The 15,349-nt window shown below is 32.6% G+C and overlaps 1 protein-coding gene and 1 pseudogene across 1 annotated transcript; both read right to left on the reverse strand.

The window, feature by feature from the left end:
• Positions 1–707: 707 nt before the first annotated feature.
• On the reverse strand, positions 708–6,390 carry LOC110650800 (protein NLP8-like; annotated as a pseudogene).
• Positions 6,391–13,484: 7,094 nt separating this feature from the next.
• On the reverse strand, positions 13,485–14,984 carry LOC131182970 (uncharacterized). Its single transcript, XM_058152528.1, has one exon. The coding sequence runs from the start codon at positions 14,982–14,984 to the stop codon at positions 13,485–13,487; it is 1,500 nt and encodes a 499-aa protein (XP_058008511.1).
• Between the last annotated feature and the right edge of the window lie 365 nt (positions 14,985–15,349).

A 15,349-nucleotide genomic window follows, 5' to 3' on the forward strand; every position in this document is an offset into this window, starting at 1 on the left:
AGTGAGTTTGTGGATTGATTATAAGAGAAAAAGTTGTGGATCGAGGAAGGAAGAAGAAACTTGAGTGTGAATGAAAGGATGAAAAGGATATTTGGTTAAGCTTTTTTTTTTTCTTGAACAAAATGGGAAACAATTCCCCAAATTGTGTTCTTCTCCTTTTTATTATCATCATTTAGAGACTTCTTAATTATCGGCTCTATTAAATTAATTTATGGGCTCTCAACATGTTGTCTTATGGGCCTAATGTTACATTTTCAATATGAGTAGATTGCATTTCGGTTTATAGTTGGGAATGTGGAAGGGACTTTGGATTTTTTTTTTCTTTTTTTAAATGGTGATCGGTTAGTGGGGCAAAAGAAATTTGACTAAAATACAACACATTCTCAGATGATTTTACAAGGGTACAATTGATTACAGACTGAAACTCGAACTTAAATATCACGTATCATGGAAATGATTTCAGTACCATTGAAATCAAGCTCATTGGTAAATGTAGGTATTGCTTCCTGATTTATCAAACACGTTTCCCCTTCGTTTCCATACCAAATGGCCAGAATCAAAGCTTATTGCCATCAACAACAGACTAGTAATTGACTATAGTGTTGGTCTTATTGTGTACAAGCGTGTTAAGACAAACGAGCATTTCATGGCTCTTCAATCTTCACTTCAGAATGCTCCCAGTTCTGAGTAAGTATCAATTTCTGCCATAAAAAGGACAACCAAAATTTATTCAAATTAATATGTAAATTACTGTACATACAAGGTTTAAGGCACTGCAGAACATAGAATACAGTGCTTCGAGCATTTGTACAGCTACAACCATTTTTTCTAGATCTGTCTTGTACAAACCTATAAATGCAACATCCAATGCACCATGGAACTTCTGATCTACTCTGTGTATTTCACATCTTTTCCTCCATCCCTGGAAATCTAATAACCAATCAGAGAAAGACAGCTGCACTTGGGACTATTTGACCTCACTGTTTTGAATGGAAAATTATTACACTACACCTGATACGTGTGAACCTTCACTCATAATAACACAGGTCTCACTTTCTATAATGTGCACTATTTTAATGCACTAAGGGAATATTATAATTTGCCGTTGTGAACTATCGACTGTAAATTCTGCACCAAAAACAAAGGCGTCTCCCTCTTTTATTGGTTCTGCAAAATTTGGAAGAAAGAAATGTGCTACTGAGAAATTTGGCCATTTTAGAAACCACAGTCATGGCAGAGCTGTGAATGAGCACTCAAAGACTGCAATTACTGCTGCTTGCGCTAGAGTCTAGACTGTGTTGAGCCATCACCTGAAGTGCTATGAGCTTCCTCCCAAAAAGCAATTGCTGCTGCCAGAGCTGCCCATAAAAGAAACCGTATCATGAACAAGGAACTTCACGCTGCGTGTCCCAACATAATCCAGTATCTCAACACACTCCTGCAAGTCAGAGTCACTCACCAGCATTACCCACTCCTGTTCATCATCAAGATACTTCAGCTGGAATGCCCCATTTTGCAATTTGAACCTTTTTGCAACTTCTTCATACAATTGGAAACACCCAACAGAAGGCTTAAACTTGAATCTAATTATATCTTCTTTATATGTGGCTTTTACAGTAATTTTTGATCCACCATCATCATATTTGACTTTTGAATGTTCCCCCCACTCAAGGCTTGTTGAGCTTGATGTACTGCCATGAATCATTGAACCAGTATCATTTGAAGACTCAGTTATGCTTGAACAAGTAGGCTGGTTATGTTCTACCATTCCGTCAACACCCTCCATTTTGGTATCCAAGTCCTCAGCAGCACCCCAGGAGCATAAGCTTCTAGACACAAGGTGGGTGTCTGAATTCTCTAACTTCATGCTTCCTGGGTTAAGACTGCCCTTCCCTCCTCTTCCAAACATAGAGGCATTTTCCATACTAGCCCAAGGTCCAGAGCCAAGGCTCTGACATATTCCAGCATCTGTTGAAATCGACTTGGAGTCTTCACTACAATCAATCACAGGAATGCTAGATTTCAGTAGCATTTCCCCACGTGTTTAGACAGCACTCTTCCTCTTCAACTTTGCCATGAATACAAGGAGCTGGAGGTACAGAAACTGCATCTTCAGTTGCAGATTCTGAATTTTTGGCAGGAAGGTTTCTGTCAGAAAACAGAAAGCTTTTTGGAGAATCGAATTCTTGGACAATGGAGCTTGCCGCCACAAACCCCCCAGTGGTAGGGTCAAATTTTAGTCCTCCTTCCACTCCCTGAACAGAGTTGACCACAGTCTGTATTTTCTTCAACGAGCTGTTCACCTTATTTATCTTGCGAGATGGCCATCTAGAGATCCCATGCTGTCGGCATATCCTTTTCAGTGTTGTGGGGCAAACTAATGTAAAGGAAAGAAATTCAGAAGTCAAATTACAGATTCCACTAAATAAATTAGCAAAAATTCTGTACTACATCAAAAGGATAATTTCAAAAAGAAAACTAAAAGTAGTAGTACTTAAAGTCATCAACTATCACTTCCTCACCAATTACTAACACCACTTGTGTTTGGACCATTTACCTCCACCAATTCCAGAAGACCTTTATTAAATGGAGGCAAATGATTTTACATGAAAATACCAGTGTTTATTTAAAACTATGAGGATACTGCAGTTGTTTTCATATTCAATGCCAACATGGAAACAGGTGATTTGAAGCTCACCACCAATGCTTTTGGCAGCATCCTTGAGACTTCCATAAAAGTATTGCTGAAGGACACTCAAACTCACATTTTTCTCTGCTATACTCCTCTTCTTCTCCAACTGTCTTCTTGATCCTTTAATCGCCTAGAAAGTGGGAAAAAAACTACTAGAACTCGATCAAAGACCATGTTCCTTCTGATTAAAAGATAACAAAAAAGAAATCAATCATAGTTGCAAGTGCGAAAAAGCGATTGTATATTCACTCCTCAAAGAGAATTTTGATGGTATGTTGCATACCAACCCATGTTCTTTAAAAGCCTGCTCTTCAATTTTTTGAGAACAAAAAGTAATCCACCACAAAGGACAGAAATATTAGTTTAAGTTACCTGTTCACATGGACCATCTGATTCCATTTCATCATATTTGGAACTAGAAGCATCGAAAGGTATCTTGTTTGTCAAATTTAAGTTGGCTTCAGAAAATGTTGTCTGAGAGCTGCTTATTGAAACTGACATTGGTGGGAACCTGGGTATTGCTTCCTTCTGAAACTCAACTTTAGAACTTTCTCCCCCTACTAACTCTGCATCTGAAACTGTTCTCAAACTCTTACAGATTCTCTGCATGGTACCTGAGAGGTTGTTCAACAAAAGTTGCTGTTCGGAGCTCCCCTTCATACTGACAGAGAGAAAGAACTCCAATATGTAATCACTATTACCAGTATAAGTACTTCTTATCCTGATTGCAACTGCAGCATTCAGGCCATACTTGCGTGCACGATGGACAAGTGGATATTCAGTTATATCATATGCCTTCAGATCAGCAAAGAAAAAAGGGTGATTTGATTGAAGTGCTTTTCCAGCTATACCTTGTCCTTCCTCAATATAATGTTCTGAACATGCATACACAAATCCTTGCATCTCTCTATCATGCACATGACAAGCTGTACCCTCAATGCATAGCACAAATTTCCCACTAGACCTTGAATTACCTACTCTGACATGTACTTTTATAATTTCATCAACAGCTTCCTCCACATAATTGCAAGGAATCCATTTTAGAGCTAAAGGCAAGCTACGTGCATGACATACAACTCGTAAAACATCAGTTATTTCATCTAAGGCAGCCCTTTGATTCCTTGAGAGGCTCTGGGAAAAAATATTGCCCTTAGACAGTGCAGCATGCATAACTAAAACCATCTCTTTTTTATCCTTTTTTTTATTTCATTTTCATGTGCATGCAAATCTTTTTCTTCCTTTCTTCCTTTTTTTTTTCTCCTCTTTTTTTTGTGCTGGGTGGTAGATCAGGGAAAATTGGACAGGGGAAGGTACTGATTGATACCTGAGGAAGAAGTCAAGGAGGTACAGTGCTCCTTAAATTTACAGCCTGCAAAGTTCAAGACAACTTATAATACCATCCACAACCACCATGCACATACATATTTGCAAATTAATTTGAATTCTAATCAATACAAGCATAGCGGGGAATGCCAAGCTTTAATTACATTCACATGAGTTTAAGATGTTCCCAACAAGAAGTTCAGACAAAAAAATAGAGTAAAATAATCCAAAATATTCTGCATTATTTTCAAAGTATTTGCAGTGGAAGTTCTAATGAAGCATATCAAATAAGGATATCCCTTTGTTGTATACAACTGGCCTGCTTAGTTTAGCGAACATATAAAATATTATACAGAATAAATGCACCTTACTTGCTTCTAATTGGTTCTTGCTTTTTGTCACAAGTAAACCCTTATATTCTCAGAGGGTTGCAATGGCCAAAATGCTAAAACTCAAAAATCTCAACTGTATATCTCCACCAACACAATGATATTCCAGAAACTGGATCAACGTGAAGCCACTTCAAAAGAGATTTTGAAAAATAATAAAATATTATCTAGTTTGTTGCATAAATTCGGGAATTCTTCTAAGCCACTTCACAATACAACTCTTCCAGAGCTGAGAGCACCACTATTACCCCTCTCCTGCTCCTCCACACCCCACAATCACCTCTCACCCCGCCGTGCTGGCCCCTGCTGTGCCCACCTGCCACCGCTCCCGGCTACTCAAAACCAAAACTCTTTCCTTTTACCTTTAATTATTAGACATATATTTCTGAATGAATTAGTGTTGCTAGGTAACTTAGATAATGTAGAAAGATGTAAAAAATAAAGAAACTTCTCTGCAGTAAAATACATGCCATGGAGAAATAAAACTAGCCTGGAGGGCAAGGCAAACATTTTCCATTTCTGAATCAAAATTAGGTTTCTCCTTAACTGTGACAAGTTCCAGGACAGCACAACAGGACATCTCCAGAGGTCCTAAGATTGGCAAGGCAATAGATCCTCGGACTTTATGGTGGCATGCATGCTTTCCCCCTAAGTACTTCTTTCAGTGTTATTTGGTCCATTCTAAACTATATTTGAAGCCCATTCTGAACTTTTAGAGTCCAATGACATTGGAAACGTATATGTCCTGTACACTTCACGATAACCTGACACTTCACGATAATTTGCCAGAAGCACGTACGGTTGGTCAAGCACGTACGGTTGCTCAAAAGTGGTCATGATGTATTGATCTCCATGCCTTATTGGGACCCAGACCTGTGCCAAAATGCCCCAACCAGCAGACTCTTTCAGCAAGGATAATGCCCTTAACATCTTTTCATCAAGTGAGAACCCAACTGCTTTTGTAATAATGCAATTAGCCATGTCTGGGACATTGCTTTGTCGCTGAGCACCATTACTTTGTTTTGCACCCAAATCATCAGCATCCATTAAATCTGATGAATAAACAAAATGGGAATTTCCAGCTTGCTGAAGTGCCAATTTGTCTCCAGAACTGTAAGAAGTCCCAGCAGCATGTTTGAAGTGCCAATTTGTCTCGCAGAACAGGAAGAAGTCCCAGCAGAGAATTCTGCTCTCCGCCAAAAGGAAAGGTTGAGAATCTCTGCATCCTGCATCAAATGATGCATAGAGTGTTGACTGGAGGACAAGAACCCACAGGAGGCAAACATCTGGTCTGTTGCTGACGGACTGTTGAACCAACCACCATGTGTATCAAAATTCATGAACTCAGAAGAATTGTTGAAAAGGTCCTCTGAAATCAAATTCCTTGTACCATCATCTAATGGAGCCATACCATTCATCTGTGCTCTTGGGGAAGTTCAATAACTGATCTCCTTTTCTTTCAAAGAGAAGGGGTTTTCCATATCCAACCAACAACTCTCCCAACTGAAGTACGAAAACGTTAGAGAACCATCCACAGAAATTCTCCCCTAATATCTTCTCTCATTTGGTAATGCAGATCCTTCATTTTTATTGTCAAACTGCCCCTAAATAAATTGCAGTACCAACACTACACACAGAGCAAAATCTCAGTTCCCTTCAGTCCTATATATATAGCACACACGGGAGAGAAAAAAGAAAACAAAATACAAAAATATCAATAAATGGCCACAAAAATCAGATTTACAATCTAATTACAATTTACCTTTCCATGAATAGCAATAAAAATACAAAAAACTGACCTCAAAGAGATGACACCAATAAATGTGCAGTGTCCAAGCTGGCGCAATTCACTGAAACATAAGTCCATGGATTTCAATCAACCACAACACCTCCATTTTGTCATCATACACACAAACGTTACCATCACACACAAATATACACGTATCTTCTATCTATCATCTGCACGTATTTTATCTGGGAATCTGAATAAACTGTGAAAAAAGCAATTAATTATTCAAATTCAGTTGATGAGAGCCCAAATTTGGCAGATAAGGGAAAGAGGGCGAAGCTGGAGTTACTAAAAATGGAATGACTGCGCATCATTAGCTAGATTTTTTTTTTTTTAATGGGGATTGAATGAATTAATTAATAATTAACATATTATATAGTGAAATGTAATTATTTCTTTTTTACTATAAAACTCATAAATTTCATAATTAATAAATAAAAATTTATATAGTATGAGATACATTATTTTTTAATATATTGAGAGCATATTATAAAATTTATTAATAATTTATTTGATAAATTATTTTTTAATAATTTATTTATTTTAATTATATTAATTTGCGAAATTATTAGTATATATTTTAGTTTTTCTTTTTTTATTGTAATATTTAATTTTGATATTGTACCTCATTTTAATTGTTTTAAATTATTAAATAATTATCTTAATTTTTTATTAAAAAAAATTCTCTAATTGTTCATTTGAAACTACTAATTTAGAAAATAATTTAATAAATTTTATGATAAATTATAATTAATAATTTTGTTTAAAATACATATATTAAAAGTTTGATGGCTAAAATATAAATAAAATATTTAAAATTATATACCATTTGTGGGCCCATACAAGACAAAATCATCTTTTAGCTAATAAAACAAAAGCTTTTGTCAATCCTTTGATTTTAAACTATCAAATTTAAGGGATTTTTTTTATGTAATAAATATAATAAAATTTATTTATTAAATATATAAATTTTATATATTTATATTTTAATTTTATAATAAATTTAATTTAAGTGAAATTTTTTTTAATTTAAATATTAATATTTTATTTAGATAATTTATTAAATATTTTATTTTTTAAATTAATTATAATAGTGACTTTATGAAATTAATTCTTTTTAACCCAATTACATTAACAAAATTGATTTATAATATCACTTTATATAATAAAGTAATTACTTTAATTTTTATAAAAACATATTTAGATAATAAATTTATAAAAAATATTAAAAATGAAAAATAAAACAATTGTGTTTTTATGAATATATTATTATAAACTAGTTAATGAATTATTATTATTATTATTATTATCATTATTTATACTGAATAATTAATTGATCTATTTTTATTTTTAAATATGTAAAATTAAAAAATCATAATTAAGGCTTTATTAAATACAATTAAAATTTTCAATTTTATTCGTATAATGAATTCCTTTAGAAAGAAAAATATCCATTGGAAAAGGGCAATAAGGTCATTGTATGCACAAGGAGTGTAAACGGAAAGGTAGTAGCGGGGCAAGTGGCTGACAAGTGTACAAAGACTCGAGACGACGGAGAACGGGGAGGCAGCGGGATTGGATTCCAAAAAAATAAAATATTTAATTAAAAATAACGTGCCTGGCTTTTGTAATAAAAAAAAATTATAATTAATATCTTAAATTATAATATTAATTAAAATTATTTTTAATTAACAGAACATTCGGTATAATTTATAAAATTTAATTTATAAATTTTTAATATTTATAAGTTAATTTAAATTTAAAAATATTTAAAATTTTAAGTAGTTATGTATTTAGTTAAAATATTTATAAGTGATTGATAAATTATTATTGTGTTTAGTAAAAAATAAATTATAAATATATTTATTATTAAAATTATTAAATAAAATTAATGGTAAAATTTTAAAAATTAAATAAAGATAATATAATAAAATATTTAATTAAATTAATTTATAAACACTATTTCCCTTAACTTGTTTTTTTTTGTTTAATTATCCTCTACCCTTCCATGATAAATTTTAAAATATAATCATTTTATATATAATAATTATATCATAATTAATGATTATGTGAGTCTCACATAAATAATATCATAATCAATGGTTAAAATATATTTATTATTCGTATAACTAGGGTTGTGCACGGTTCTTGGGAGAACTAAACCGAACTGAAAAACCGTATCAAACTGACAGAAACCGTACCAAATCGAATTTATTTTAATACTTTGGTTCGATTCTGATTTTTCATTAAGAATCGAACTGGAACCGTACTGAAACCGAACCGAAACCATACTGAATCAGAACCGAGAATTGAATTTATATATATATTTTTATGTTTTTTTAGATGTATTATATATTTTCAATATAATTATATATACTTATGTATGTATATAAAATTATAAACTAAATACAAACTAATATTATATTTTATTCTTCTATATTTTCTTAATAATTTTAGTTATAAATATATTAAATCACTTTATCATTCTTAATTATAAATATACTATTATCTTATATCAATATATATATGTATATATATATTAATTCTTAATTATATTTTTATCTTATAATTAAATATTATATGATTAATAAATAGTTAAAATGTATATTATATGATATATTTATATTATTATATTGTATAATATATTTAATCTTAAATTATATGTGCACTTTATAATTAATGATTATATAATTTAAGTATAACTAAAAGATATATTATATGATCTATTATATATTAATAACTTAATTTAAAACTTAAATGTTAATTCAAGTATGACTTTTTAAGAAAATAATTACGTAAAATTATTTTAAGAATCGAGAACTGAACTGGAATTGTACCGAACCGAATATGAACTAAAGAATCGAAAATTGTACCAAACTGAAACTGAAACAATAAAGAACAGAATCAAAATCGTACCAAAATTTATCGCAAATTGAACTAGAACCAAACACCCCTACATATGACAATAATTTATCGCTTTCCTCTCTCTCCCTCGAATAATTAAAAGATATTATGGATGGTTCGTGCCAATAAATTGTGTGGAATGGCAAGTTGACACAAACTTAACATATAAATTACTATAGTTATTAAAGTTAGTTTAATAAAAAAAATCTGAATAATATTTGTATTTTTATGGAATTCATTAAAAATCCGAATAATATTTGTGTTTTTATGGAGTTCATTTATATAAGTTAACTTTACGTGTACAAGAAGTTCAAGTTCATAATAGAGACAAAGGTGATAGAAAATTTCAGATTTTTATGTATATAATCATTGAGGAAAGAAAGGTTCGAATCTTGATTTGATTATTTACTTTAATATTTAGCATTTTATTTCTTGCTCCATTGACTATTTTGTATGTGGGTGTGAAATTGATTGCTGCATGAGATGGGTTTGCATAGATATACAAAGCACAAAATATAAATTGTTTTACAAATTTTATATTTAGTTTATTATTTATAGATTCATTTTAAAATTATAGTTTTTTTGTTCATACCTTATAGCCATAATTCATTTTGAAAATTGTATAAATTTAGATAAAAATTATTAAAGATATAAAATTCTAAATGAATTTTATGCATACCAAATATATTGATTTATGTGGATTTGTTAAAAAAAAATTGTAGAAAAGCTTATAATGTTTATTTATATTTATTAAATTTAAAGCTTAATTTTAAACTAAAATCACTAATTTTAATATTAAAATTATAGAATCCCTAATTTAAAATCTAATTGAAAGCAAACGAAAAAAATAAATATATAGCAATAATGAAACGCTAATTTAAAACATATTCTCATATTTAAAAATATCTTATAATTATTATCATAGGAATTGAGTTAATTATCTAAATAGTTGTTTTATTGTTAAAAAAATAATTTTTTATTATTAAAAATGATAAATCATATAATTGATATTTAAAAAGTTAGTTTCACTGGTAAAGATGAGAATTTCTTTTGTCGATTAGTATTTAATTTTATTAGGAAGTATTTCAAGATTATTCAAAAATTTTGAATGCATTAAAGTGATGTAGAAGAGTGTAGACATGCAATTGGATTATCTCTCTCTAGTTTGTCTAGAGAGACAGGTTTCGTTGCCTTTTATATAGGTTTTCATCTAGGGGCTCTAGTCTCTCGTCTTCTGGCACCAAGGCTTCCCCTGTCCTTATTGGGTAGGGGAGCTCTCTTCCGGACAGGTTGTGGGTCTTTAGTCTCCCCATGACTGGTCGGGTTGTGAATATTATTTTAGGTTATCACTGTCGAGTTTGCAGGTCTTATTGTTTACAGGTGAGGGTGTTTCTTGGAGGTCTGCACTTCATTAGGTTTGTTGGGTTTGCTGTCGACAGGTTTCCGTGCTGTTACCTCTATGAGAGGGTTTGAGTTCTTGTTCATGGTATTTATGGGGTCTTTAGTAGGCTTTATCCACTTATGGCCGAACCTTAGGCTTGCTGTTGTCGTTTAAGCTCTACCATCTTCACCCTTCTTTGGGCATTTAGGTCACCTTTTTGGTTTCTTTAGTTTCTGTAGCCCTTTCGTCTAGCTTCTATCAATTCTATTTTGAGTTGCCTAGTTGAACGGCTTTAAAGATGGACAACTTGGGCGGGTGATCTTTTGCTTGGGCCCTTCAGCCTTTCTTGTCCTTCATCCTGGATGAGAACGCAACTACTGTGCTTCCTAGCGTTTTCAATACCTCCCTTGATAGCGTGATCTTGGGTAGTAGCATTGTCGTTTTGACTAACTTCTAGTTGTTCAAGCTTCATCCAACTAGCCCTATGGTAACTAGGCCTTTTTTTTCTGTTTTTGCCAAGGGTTGTGTAACCTGATGTCTTATGGGTTCTCTGTTTCATTTGGACTCTTTTTCTTTAGCCCATGCTGTTATGTTGTTTTTCAAATGCTATCTATCTTATGATAAAAAAAAAAAAAAAAAAAAGAAAGGTGAGTGCTTAATTAAAATTGCTTGGAAAAGAAAAAAATTTAGTATCACAGCCTTATTCTTCAATTAGCCGTATAACTAAGTTATTCTTCAATTATACCCTCAGTACCAGCATGATATTTCTTAATTTTTAATAGATAATTATTCCCAAACTTTAACTATCCAAAATGTTGTCTCAAAAATAGTCCAAGAGGGGGGTAAATTGGACTTTAACAATTTTTCGGCCCTTGCTTATAGCCTAATGAAAAATTGTGGCTTTGTTCAACTAGGTGCTCCTTTATATATAATGAAAGAGATATATGTTTCAATAATGTGTCCCTAAATTGCAATTCAAGCTTTAATCAATATTTATAGCAATTTTTAACATAACATGCATCACAAAATATTCAACTAATTTCTCAACTTACTCAATATATCCTCAATTATATCAACTCAATCTATTCAATCAATCATTCAATATCATGTATAAAAATTAAATTGCACAAAAGTAAGGAGGTCAAGTTTAGAGAGATTAAACACAATGATTTTTATAGTGGTTCGGCTTAACTAGCCTACATCCACTCTCTCAAAGAATCCTCTTTGAGTCTTCTCTCCAAGAACCCTCTTTGAGTCTTCTCTCTACTATTTGCTCTTTTAAAGGCAAGAGACCAAAAGCCCTTTACAACTTTTCAACACCAAGCTTTTACCAAGGTAGCTTAAACCCTTGACAAGTGCTATCTCAAGCACTTACACTCTCAAGCTTCAATAGGTGCTTGTGCAACCTCTCTTAAATGCAATTTAATGTTTTAACACTCACTCTCACTCAATACAAAAACAACTATAAAGAAGAGATGAGTTGATTTGCCAATGGTAGCTCAAAGACTTTAAAGCTCTTAAATAAAAGCAATAAATAAAAAATCAAGGTTGGAATTCAAATGTAAGCTTTTATCAAGTGTAAAATGAATTAAAGAAAGTGTATTTATAGTCCCAAATCATTTTAAACCGTTTGAAACCTTTTTGGAACGTTATACACTCTGTTCTAGGCGAAATAGCCATTATTTTATCTTTTTGTGCGAAGATAAGAAACTCTGATCATTTAGTAAACTAATGAAATTTTGGCAACAGTAGTAAACTAGTTGGTAAACTAATGTTTTAGCAAACACATTAGCAAACTAATATTTTAGCAAACATGTTAGCAAACTAATTTACTAGATGCCTGTTTCAAATTGTAATCTTAAACATATGATTTTAGACCTTAAGAAAAAAAAAATATATATATATATATATATATATACTCTAATAGTAATATCCAAGGTCATGATGAGAGGGAATTTTATAAAATAATTAAAAGAAAAAATTTAATTTTGAGCTCCATTTGACTAAACTTTCATCTATTCTTTTTACACAAGTCTTAAGACTCAATTTCTAATTCTATGACTTTCATACCTTTACTTTGAGTCTTGGCTCACATAATCTTGTTCTTTTTCATCTTGGATTTGTCTTGAGATGCCTTTGAGTATTCTTCCTCCTTAGATGCAACTTCAAAGATTCTTTATGAATAAGAGAAAGAATATACACTTCACTTTAAAAGTTGGGTTAGATAAATTCTATTTGAGTTTTGTTATCATCAAAATCAATGCTCATTTTGAGCTATATGGGGTTAACAATCTCTCCCTTTTTGATGATGACAAAACTCAATTGAATCATCAATCAAGAATAAATAAAAGTGTGTGCAAGTTTATGTATACCTAAGCAAGTTAGTATGCAGAAAATGCTCCCCCTAAATATATACACATAATTTCCAAGAAATTCATCAGCTATATAAAAGCTCCCTCTGAATTTATGCTACTAAGCATGTTCATAAGATATTCACAATATTATCTCAATATGCAAAAAAAATTAATATGCACATAAACATACTTCCATTTTCAAAGTACTTCCATTTTTCAAAGTATAAACACATATCCATCCTATTCTCCCCCTTTTTGTCATCATCCAAAAAGGAGATATCAATCCAAAAAGAGTCAAGTTAGTCCAAACTTAAACGCAGTAAGGTAAACAGTAGCAAACTGAAAAATCATTCAACAATAGTAGCAAACATACTAGTAAACTAAAAATGCAGATTATGTTCTCAGCATTAAGTCTTTTGCTCCTTCGAGTAGCTTTGGAAGGCACCATCTTCTTCCTGGAAGGTTTAGCAGTAGCTGGCTGAGAACCTTGGTCAGCTAAATGCTCATGCTCCTGTGGCTTATCCTCATCAGATGGGGTTTGAAGGGCAGCAGCCAAAGGCTGGTATGGATTAGACACAGTAGACTTAGATCTTTTTCTACCTTTCTTGGCTGGAGGTGCAACAGCTTCAGAGGGTTGAGATGGAGCACTCTCTTATTGATCCTTTAGAGAGGCTGCCTTTTGCTTTGTAAAGTCAGCTGCAAGATCCATAATTTGTTCACTCTCAGGCTCAACAGCTGGCTCACTTTCAGGTTCAACAACCTGTTCACTAACATGCTTAACAGGGGCTTCAGCTGCAGGTTCAACTTCAGACTCAACAACTTGTTCACTTTCATGTTCCACAGCAGCTGTAGACTCACCAAGCCCAGTACCTTCACACTCAACATTACCATGAGCAGAGACATGAGTAGCAGGAGAAGAGGCATCATTTGCAGGTACATCAGTCTCAATTTTGATTGGGAAACTAGTTTCCCTTGCCTGTTGAAGATCTACAATCAATTTCTTTAATTCGTCATTTTGAGTAAGCAAATGACTCACTTTGTAATCAACGACATCCATAAATTTTCTCAGAAGTTCAATAGACTGATGTGTTGTACTAAATTGCTCATTAATAGAAGTTCTTAGCCCTTGAAGCTCACTCATAAACTCACTTTGAGAATCTGAATCAACTTTAGCTGAGGAAGAACCACCTTTTTCAAACCATTTCTTTCTTCCATCAGTGTTGGAGTGAATTTCTCTAAGCACAATCAAATCTGTCCTAGAACTCTCCTTAGAGACATTTATATCCAACTCTTTAAATAAAGCAGTCAAGAGATGTGCATAAGGCAATTTTCCAATCCTATAAGCTTTATACATATTCTTGAAAATCAGATATGCCAAATTCATTCTTACTCTATTAACAATATGCCACATGATGCACATATCCAGGTAACTCAAATAACCATAGCTGCCAGACTTAGGACAAAAAATATAATTCACCATACTGTGAATAATTTTAATATATTGAAAAGATTTTGTGCTAGTGGACTTTTCACTAGTGGCAGTGTTGGCAGGAAAGACTTCATTTTCAAACTCAGCAAAGTTAAAGCCTGGAACTCTAGCAACATCTCTATGAGTAGAGATTTTATTTCCATCATTAGGCAATTTTAAAGCCTTAGCAATCAACTCAGCAAAAATGACATACGCACTATCATTCAAGGCAACTTCAAATTTGTCTTCTTCATCAACTATTCTTAGAGTTCTGTAGAAATCTTGAACCAATATAGGATAATAAGCATTAGTGCATTCACAAACGTTCATCCATTCTTGAAATTCAAAGAGTTCTTTGAATTGAAAATTTACCTGATCAAAATAATCCCATTTGATGAATTTACAATCAAGCAGTGCTTTGTCAACAGAACCCGAAGATTGTGCAGCACCCTTTTTGCATTGAGTATCAATCCCGTGCATTTTTCTCCCTTTTCTCTTTTCTGGTGCCGATACAGCAGGTTCGATTACCTTAGATGGGTCGGAGGATGCACTAGTCGATTCAGTTTCTAGTGTCTTCTTTTCCTTCAATTTCTTCCTTAATGCGGCGACAGGGAGATCTTCAGATGGCGACGAGGATGACGAAGAAGCAACAGCAGCAGGAGTTTTTCGTTTGGTGCGCGCCATAGATGGGGAAACAATGACGATGAAGAATGGGGAATGTTAAAATGGCTTCTGGTGCAGTGAGAAATGAAAGAGAGATGAGAGATTTAATCAATGATTGGAGAGTAAGATGGGCGTTCTGATGAATATGGGTTAGAGTTGCTGGCAAGAAAATTTGGAAGAGTAATGCCGTAAGTCAATGCAGAGGAGAGAGAGTCGGGAAAAAAAAATTTGATGGGTGACGGTTTCGTGTAGCAGTGGTTTAAGTTTCTTGAGTCCCGCGCTTTTCTATTCTAGTGTACCTTATCTGAACTTTATTTTTTATTTCAAATATGTCTATCTATCTCTATATGTATATATATATATATTTCTATATATCTGACATAGCA

The sequence above is a fragment of the Hevea brasiliensis genome, chromosome 1 (genome assembly GCF_030052815.1).
Source record: "Hevea brasiliensis isolate MT/VB/25A 57/8 chromosome 1, ASM3005281v1, whole genome shotgun sequence".
In the NCBI taxonomy this organism is placed as follows: Eukaryota; Viridiplantae; Streptophyta; class Magnoliopsida; order Malpighiales; family Euphorbiaceae; genus Hevea; species Hevea brasiliensis.